General features: G+C 41.2%; 1 protein-coding gene across 1 annotated transcript in view; it reads right to left on the bottom strand.

Moving 5' to 3' along the window:
* Positions 1-1,491: 1,491 nt before the first annotated feature.
* The window catches only part of aacs (acetoacetyl-CoA synthetase), a 36,278-nt gene continuing 28,316 nt past the window's right edge, over positions 1,492-9,453 (bottom strand). Inside the window, exons 13-18 of the mRNA XM_070964599.1 lie at positions 7,417-7,530; positions 6,098-6,223; positions 5,695-5,764; positions 5,451-5,509; positions 4,824-5,026; positions 1,492-4,707 (exon numbers count right to left, since the gene is read on the bottom strand). Of these exons, the coding sequence (XP_070820700.1) occupies positions 4,570-4,707; positions 4,824-5,026; positions 5,451-5,509; positions 5,695-5,764; positions 6,098-6,223; positions 7,417-7,530 (710 nt within the window). The 3' untranslated portion in view covers positions 1,492-4,569. The remainder of the gene's footprint in view (positions 4,708-4,823; positions 5,027-5,450; positions 5,510-5,694; positions 5,765-6,097; positions 6,224-7,416; positions 7,531-9,453) is intronic.

Genomic DNA, 9,453 nt, shown 5'->3' with positions numbered 1-9,453 from the left:
ACAAAATCTGCCTACCAGCACCCATAAAGCTCACTAATCAATATGTTATATCCTGTTTGTTTAGTATACAAACCCGAAATGTAAAGACTAGTATTATTATTGTTTTGTGGGACATTATGAGACAAACTATTCCCTGACCAGAGACTTCTTGGAGATCAAGCTCAACTCATTTACTGAGCAAAATGTCAAACGATTCAGACACTAGCTGTTACGTTGTAAGGATTTCCTGCTTTTCTTTGATTCACATGCTACTGAACTTACATATTTTGAGCTTCAAGGTTATCATCGACCTTGGAAATAGCAATTGACAAAATATTCTCAATACGAGGTCACTCACTTGTCGACTGCTGACCAAAGTCATCAGAGTCAGTGGATGCCCATTTACATCCAAGGCCAGGCAGTTATGATCTCTCCTCACCTATTGTCACATGACCAAAATGCTCTAATAAGGTCATGGGATATTACTATCACCAACAGGGCAACTCCATCTGCTTCTGACTTCATCATCTGCTGCTGCCTGAAAGCTCAGTATATCTTTTCAGCTTCGTGCCAGTTGTCAGATAAAACAGGTCATCTGAATATGCCACCTTGGAATATGAGGAATAATGACGCTGTTTTTTTTGTTTTGTTTTGTTTTTTTTTTTAATTGTTTTCTAGCATTTTATTGGCTGGATGATTAATCAGGTGATCAGAATAAAAAATGAGAGATCCTGACACCCTGACTGCTTTCTGCTTATCACAACGAAACAGATGCTATGTCCGACATTCTTCTAGCTTGTGTATAATCTATGAACTGCACTGTTTTTGATTGATTAATAAAGTCACAAATGACACTTTTTAGTCTGACAAGTTGTACAGTAGTACACATTTTACATTTAATTTCCCTTATTACAGAAGGAAAACTTCAACATAAGCATCACAAGTTAATTTCTAGCAAAATAACTCAGAACACACAGTCTGTCATTTGTCTGTGCAGTTTCAGTTCACATTTCAAATTGACTGCAATGAGAGTGAATTAACTGCCAACCCCTGTAAGTACAGTGTACAATCAAGCCGTTAACAAAGTCATTTTCTGGTTTGTGATGTGCTCTATTATGAGACCATTGGGATGAATCACACAACAACAGACAGCCTCTCTGGAGGACTGCATGGCACTTACCATTCATGCTCATAAGATGGTTATTATTTGTGAAATTGGTAAACACTTCAGCTTTTCATTTGTCAACGTTCCTACAGCCCTCCCTTCTGTCTCCTCGCCCTCCTATCTCCTCTACAAGCTGACAGGGCGCCAACAAAACACTTTCTCATGTTTGAATGACTGAAGGCAGGAATAAATAAAATGTTAGAGCATTAGATTGGTGAGACTTTCTCCACCGAGGAACTGGACTCTCACCAAGTCTCACTTTTCTATTTTTATATTTCGCTCTCTGTTATGTTTTGAAGTTTGCCTGACTGGCAGGTCTGAGCGTTCACACTAATAAAGGTTACAGGGAGTTTTAAAACTGCCAAGTTTATTTCTAAAGTAGATGTCTGTCAAAATGACTGGCTTCTACACACTCCACAAAATACACACACACTCAGACAATTACTCAAACACATACTCTTTTCTGTTATTCCAGCAGACTGACAGCTGTGTATCTTCACCCTGAAGCTGAAGTTCTCATGCTGAGGTGGTCAAGACATCACATGCTGCTAACTGTAGCACTAATGCTAATTTAGTCACTGTATGTATGTTATTGGCTGCCGAAGGTGCTGGAACCCAAAGGTGAAGCTGCACACCACAAAGACGCTACCTTTGAGTGTTTTTTGTGTCAAAGCTCTGAAATAAGTATTAAGCTGTGTTGTTAAGATGTAAGCTGTAAAAAAAACATAAACGTTAACTCCTGTGTACACCTTACATACTGCTACATGCTACATGTTGTGTCCAGCAAGCATGGGATAAAGGATTTCCCCGCTTATCTTAGAAAAGGAGTGGGGATGATGTAAATCTATGGCTGATATTAAAGGCTGAAGTTTTAGGATACAAAATTGTTTTTGTTGAGCTTTCGCTCTCAGCCTGGCTTTACTTTATTGGGTAGCTGACAGTTGTCAACCAGGAAATGCACCCGTGCTTGCAACAAAATCTCCCTTGGTACATGACTCAAGTGGTTTCTAATGCAAATACTCCCCTGAAAAACTCCAACCAATATGTGCAAATGAGAAGAGTTCACATCCATTCACATCCCTTCCAACATAAACAAGACCCAGACAATGATCATCACCATCATCATCGTGCTGTTGTGTAAAAGAGAAAATAATCTACCAAAGAAAAACGAAGACAAAAGCCACTTTTCACATCTGATTCAATAAACTCTTTCGCAACACTGAAATAAGTAACAATTACAGATTCACTACACTACAGGCGGACATGGGAGAGCCAAATACAATCCACTTACATGTGACCCACCCAGAGCAAACTCTTGGCCTATTGTCAGAAATGTTTACGACAGAATGAAACATCAGTCATGTGTCACCAGCTTTCACCTTTGACACTTTAAAAAGTACCCTGTGGAGTTTTCTTCTGAAAAACATCTGTTAACATTTCTCACCAAAATGCACCGTGTATATCCTTGAGGCCTAAAAAACATTTGAACAGCTATTGTTTTTTTTGTTGTTTGGGGGTGGCTGTGGATCAGGAGGTAGAGTGGTCGTCTGCCAATCAGGAGGTCGGTGGTTCAATCCCTGACCTCCGCAGTCCACAGTATTCTTGTGCAAGACAATGAACCCCAAAGCTGCCCTGATGCTGTGCCATCAGTGTGTGAGTTCATATGCACATTGCTTTGGATAAAAGCGTCTGCCAAGGGACTAATTGTAATTGTGATTGTTTGACTGACAGTCCTTGCAGTCTTCTCTCTTGCATTTTGCTGGTGCAGCGTTACTTTTCTTAGCACATTACCAGCACCATTGCGACACCATTAGTTGGAATATGTATTGAGTCACCTGCGTGCTCGTGCATGTGCAGATGATGCAAACAATACAGGGAGCCACTGATCAAAAAACTTGGTCCGTAGCACTACTAATGGTCAAAACTCCACAGGGTACCTGTAAAGAGGAAATTCAGCCCCAGCTGTGTCATTAAAGATGAACTGCAGGTTTTTTTTTTTGTTGTTAACTTAATTTATTAGCATTCACACTTTAAACATCTTTAAAACAATCTAGAAACAAGTAGGAAAGACTGAATGAAGAACCACAAAACGTCCAGTAAGAAAAGTGTCAGTAAGAAATACTTCCTGCAGCTTCAATTTTCTCCAAAGATCAAATGTTTCTCTGACATTTGCATCCATGATTTCTCTGTAACATTTTGGTAAGCCTTTTTTTTCTGTTTATGTATACCCCTGTTCCTCAACACTGCTTCTAGTGACCAAAACTACTGCAGTTCACCTTTAACAGTATTAATTAACCTTTAGGCTTGGAGGAAATTTTAAATAAATGATTCAGTTTTCCCATGTATAAAGTAAAAACAGGCTGCACTGGAGCTTTTTCATGACACACTCTTCTTACCAAAAACACGGAACATAGATATCAGACTAAAAAATACAGGCATTTGTGGTGAAATGAACATTTGCACACTTTCAGATCAAACTCCAGCGTCACAAATTCATGACTTGTTGGAGGGTTACAAAAGTCAAACAAGGGGTAAGACTGAGCATGTGATACACAAGAAATCAATATCTTTTTAGATTAGACAAAAGTTCAGTACGTTTTGTTGAATCTGGTATCCGGTTCATTTATTCAAGCAACTCCTGACATGTTACGGCCCTCTAAATCTCAGACTCACTTTAACAGGTTTGAGTCACTATCTTTCAATGCATAATCATAGTGTTAAGGTACTTTCACAGTCCAAAAATATATATTCATATATATATACATCTAATAAAGCAAAACACACCACATATGATATGAGCCAAAGATGAGGTGTTAATCCCAAGTGCTTGTGTGTGTTTATCTGCACTCTTCCATAGATCTACAGTCTGGGACCCACTCAGAACCAACCTGGGGTTAAAGCAGGTGACACAGAGAGATATGGCTCTTCACGGGCTGATAGCGATCAGACTGTGAAGCCAAAGCAAAACGCTTCGTGCTTAATTTCACTTCTCTGTTGTTGGTGGCCGAGGAGCATGAGCTTATTCACAAGTGCCGCTGTGCACATCATGATACACCCAAAGCTGAATCCAGTTCAACATTTACTTGCACAACATGGTGGACTTTGAGCAGCTGCTTGATCACTTGATTGAAAGCTATGGAGCAGTTCACGTAACGTTTTAAAGTCTCTCATCTCACACAAGCCTTTCACTCAGTATATACAAATTGTTTGCACCCGTTTTAGTATTATTTTGACATAAGCATTTTTTTCCCCTTCATGCCCTGTACAAAGCTCAGGGTGCCTTTGTAAACTATGCCTCCAATGCACTTTGCATGTCACTCTGTACCTCTATTTGAATAAAGTTCATTTAAAAACTACGCTCAATTCTCGTAAGGTGGTTGCTTCTCTCTTCCGGGTCTTCTCTCCATCTTGGTGAAGCCTCATCTCTAATAGTTCTGCAGCTCAGGAATGTTCTTGTAGAGGTCCAGCGATGCAGGATTGGAGAAAGCTCCTCTTTGCACCACCTCCCGGCCGGCAATCACCTGTTTCACAGCCACCTCCACCTTCTTACCGCTGATGGTGTACTGCAGAGGGATGAAGAAAAGGCTTGTTATTCCTGCAAGGACCAACCTTGTCACCATTGTGACAGGATAATCTGACAGATTTATTCATATCTGATTGATATTTATAGTTTTCTTACAGGAATATCTCCGATCTCCAGCAGCATAGCCGGGACATGTCGGGCAGACAGAGCTTTTCTAATGGCTCCTTTAATCTTCGCCACCAACTCTGGACAGAAGGGCTTACCAGGTGCCATCTTTAAGAACAAAATTACTCTCTCTTCTCCATCGGCGTTGTACTGAGGAACGCAAAGGCTGTCTGACACTTCCTCGAAAGCCTCCACTGCAGAGATGAGAGCAAAAGAGAGGGCAGAGCGGAGGACAAGGAGACAAAACAAGAAATGAAGAGAGCAGATGAGAGGGAAGCAGAGAAGAGGAGGTGAAAGGTGAAGGGAAGATGGAAGAGTTTGAAGAAATTGGTAAGAAGAGAAAAAAATGTTTCACAACTTACAACTTCAAATACAAGCACAGAAACACTGCTGCCACCAGTAAAGAAGAAATTGTGCTTTTGTGGCATTCTGCTGGCTGAATAATAACAAGTGAGCAAACTTTCAGAAACTTTTGACAAGAAAATATTGATTATGTGGAGGACAGCTATTTTTTCACCAACATAATGGGACCATGACTCAATTTACGCTCACAAAAATGCTTTTGCTTTTCCTTCCTCACACCCACACCTTGTTCCACCTGCAATGTTCAAGACTCACCAATGTTGTAGATCTCTGAGCTGCCAAATCGGACTCCGTTGGGGTTCAGAGTGCCGTCGCTGCAGAACAAACACAAGTTCAAGATTCAAAACTTTAGTGTGTCACTGTGAAGCTGTCTTGCCACACGTCATAATGCAATGGAGAGAAAAGACATCTACCGTCTTTTACTGTTTTTTGACATAAAGCAATGTTATACTGCGCCATATAAACATCGCTCTGCCTGAGCAGAATGTTAATGGCTGACCTTCTGCCCAGCATGACAAGGCCTCCTGTCTTCGGGTTGATTTTACAGTAGTCTCCGTGAGCCCAAACCCCTGGAGAGACAGGGAACACTATTAAGTTTAATACAAGTGTTTTTGGATTGGTAATAAAAAAAAAACACATTGAAAATAAATCAAACAATACATGCAATAAAAAAACAAAACAAAACCACAGCTACTGACAAAGAACTCTAAAGAATTTAATTTATTGTAATATAAAATGCTATTATGTGACATGCAGAAGCAGAAAAAGGGTTTCAGTTTCGGCAGAGTTTATTAGGGCTACTGCATGAAACTGCATTATATCATACAGTGTTTTATCAATGGTTCCTTGAATATACACATACCATATGTAAGCGTGTATTTATATACAATGTGAGTACTTACCAGGATACGTGGAAAAGTACGCTTTGTGGTATTTGCTCCCGTTCTCGTCATTCCAGAAGTGTGTTGGCTGGCAGGGGATTGGCTTCAAGCAGACAAGCTCCCCGCTCTGTCCCCATACAGGTTTGCCTGTCCACACACACGCACACACACAAATGTTTTTTTGTTTTTTTTTCCATCACTTTTGGGGACATTACATAGAAGACTTAACCTAACCATAACCATAACTTGCCTAACCCTAACCTTAACCCAAGTCTTCACCCTAAAATGTAATGATTTACATGATGGGGACCTGCATTTTGCCTCATTTTGGCCATATACCCACAAACACACAGACAGAAATACAGACACACACATACCCACACTCACTCAGAAAACCTCACACACTTCAGTGTGTGGTTTCACAAAGCCTTCACCTCCTCCCTCAGGATGGTGTTATAGGCTTAGAGACCAACTAAAATAATCCCATGAGCTTCCAACAAAACTGCCCTTAAATGATCCCTCAATCCACTCTCCTTTGAGGTGGTAGAGACACAGCAGTACAGCCTGCAGGAGGGATCGAGAGCTGAGGAGCAAGGGACTCAAATCAATAAGAATAACATGGAGGACTTTGAAGACTCCCGTTGTCAATGAAAAAAAACGGTGTTTCCCTTAGAGGTCGACCAATACTGGCTGACATAATATTTTATATACATATACATATATATATGTATAGATCAGGAACTGATGCACCGTCCCTGTAATAGTTCAGAGTAATGTGATGTATAACTGGGTGACGTACCACATTTGTTGTCAGTGTCCAGTTGTCCTACCGCTGAAGCGGACATTAAAGGGGACCAAATGCCCTTGCTTGACCCACGGCTCAAAAGCAGTTTTACTTCAGTAACAATTAAGTTCATAGTAAGTGCTAAAAGCAACCAGCGTTAAACTGGTGGCAGAACGTTTGTGGACGTTTGTGGAAGTTTCAGCAAAAATCAACAAGCTAACTGCTCTCTCCTCACCATGGACTACTCTTGCTACAAGCTAACGCTAAGTGAGTGACTCGGTCGCATGATAAAGTTGTTGTCGTGTTACTCTGGATACTACGACCTCAAAGTGGACTTGCCTAGCTCACCAAAGCTAAGACCGTTAAGCTGAGAGACAGCATACTTTCAGCAGAGCAGATCAGACCAACACATACAGGCACAACCGTGCACACGTACGCATGGGAGCAACCTGGTATTAATCAATATAGATTGCTCAGTAAATCCCTTGATGGAGGGACGGCAATAGCATCTTAGTAATTCAGCCACTCATGCACTCACTCACACACTCTCTCTTACCGTCAAGGCTCCAGGCCTCCACAGCCATGCCAAGGTTTCTTGTTTGGATCTCACCACGATACACTGGAACTGTTGGGTTCTGACCCATGAAACATGACACTATGTCAGTGCCGCCTGAGCGGAAAGATGAGAGAAACACAGGCACAGAGGGAGAGATTTAGTTGGTGAGCGTCTAAAATGAAACACTTTTGAAAGTCCTTTCATATTTACGATGAATAAAAAGATGATTTTTTTCCATTTTAATTTTTAGTACCCTTTTTAGACTCCTAAAAAATAGGAATATTTTGTTAGTATTTGATAAGACTACTGGATGCTATAGGCTGTGCATAATTCAATATATTTGTGCTGGGTTGCTTTAACTATATTAATGTTTTGCCAGTGGCCACTGATTCTCTGAACTCTCCTTGGATAACCATGACCTGGATGACAGAATCTTCACAGACAGCTTGCTGTGGGGTTATTCTGGAAAAAAAAGGCTTTAAGTTGAATAAAACTGAAGTTAAATCAATCTAGTTCCAAAGAGGTCAGACTCAAATGGGGGAAATACATTTTATAGTTTGTTTACTAACCTGTGGGATAAGGTACCTGTTAGAAAAGCATCACAGTGACCAGCGATCTAAGCCACTGCTAAACTTAGCAACTGTATAAATCTGGTATTTTGACAACACAAATTGGCAGTGTTAGCGCCCTGCTCTTCCTCACACACACACACACACACACACACACACACACACACACACACACACACACACACACACACACACACACACACACACACACACACACACACACACACACACACACACACACACACACACTGCTGTACCATCCATTTGTCTCTTACCTTCCAATCATCTACCATTTCTGACACATTCTATTCATCTCCCTTCACATTGTTTTACCTCTACCTCCCTGTGTCGTTCCCTCTCTGTATCACAGACTCCATCCATCCATCTTGTTCGCTTCCTTTCATCTGCTCTCTGCCCTTCTACCACTTCCTTCTCTCTTCCCTCTTCCTTTTCTTCCTGTTCTTTACAATCGTTCTCTCTCTCTCTCTCTGTCTCTCTCTCTCTCTCCCTGTGTGTCTCTCTGCCAGGTTCTTTATTGAGCTTTAATTGGCTCCCTGGAGGAAGTGGAAACTTTGTCTTCTGATTAAACACACACACACTTATAGTGGGAAGACACGCAATTATTTTATTATTACACTCACTTTAATGGGTGAGCACACACACACACGCATGCACGCACGCGCGCACAAACTCACACACACATATATTTTAAGCCAAAAGCCACTGCTGCTTTCTTGGGATGCCTTCCAATCAGCCGTTTAGTGTGTGTACTGTGTGTGTCTACATAAGAGGGTAACTTGTCACACTGATCTGATGTTTCCAACAGCAATGACTATTCGGAGCAAAGTCTGCTTTCATTTGTGCAGGTGTGAGTGCTCTGAACACCTTCTGGCACAGTGTGGGGTCAGATGAAGCCACCAACTGAGACAATAAGGCAACCAGCTAACCTACACATGCACTCGTGTTTTCAAAAATGAATTATAATAAGAATATACATAATGGAAGACACATTTCAATACTTGCAAACACAGAAAACTCATCCATATAGTTTAATGGGATAATAAAAACAAAAGATGAGGGGTTTTCACCTTTTTCTTTCCTTACAGAGGTGAGAAGGAGAGAAGAAAGAGAAAAGGAGGGAGTAAATGGAGCAGAGGAGAGACATATGGGCAGTCAGGCGGAGGTATATTAGGAAGGAGGGAATCCAGCAGTGAAAGTGTTAAAATCCCCCAACGAGAAGTGACGGGGGTCTGAAATCCCTGCTGATAGGATGACACACACGTGCACACACAAATATCTTGAAATACACAAAAAGGGGGAAAAAACTCATAGACTCTATAAGAATATTCAAGCTCACTTGTGCATGTGTACAGACACATTCACACAAACGCACACACAGACCCTCGCACAGGGTGAAATCGGCAAAGGGGCCCATCACATATGTCACTGTGACCACCAGTCAGTCACA

This window comes from Chaetodon trifascialis, chromosome 6 (genome assembly GCF_039877785.1).
Source record: "Chaetodon trifascialis isolate fChaTrf1 chromosome 6, fChaTrf1.hap1, whole genome shotgun sequence".
NCBI classification, from domain to species: Eukaryota; Metazoa; Chordata; class Actinopteri; order Chaetodontiformes; family Chaetodontidae; genus Chaetodon; species Chaetodon trifascialis.
The sequence above is the reverse complement of the archived record's forward strand: the minus strand, read 5'-3'. Positions and strand labels throughout refer to the sequence as shown.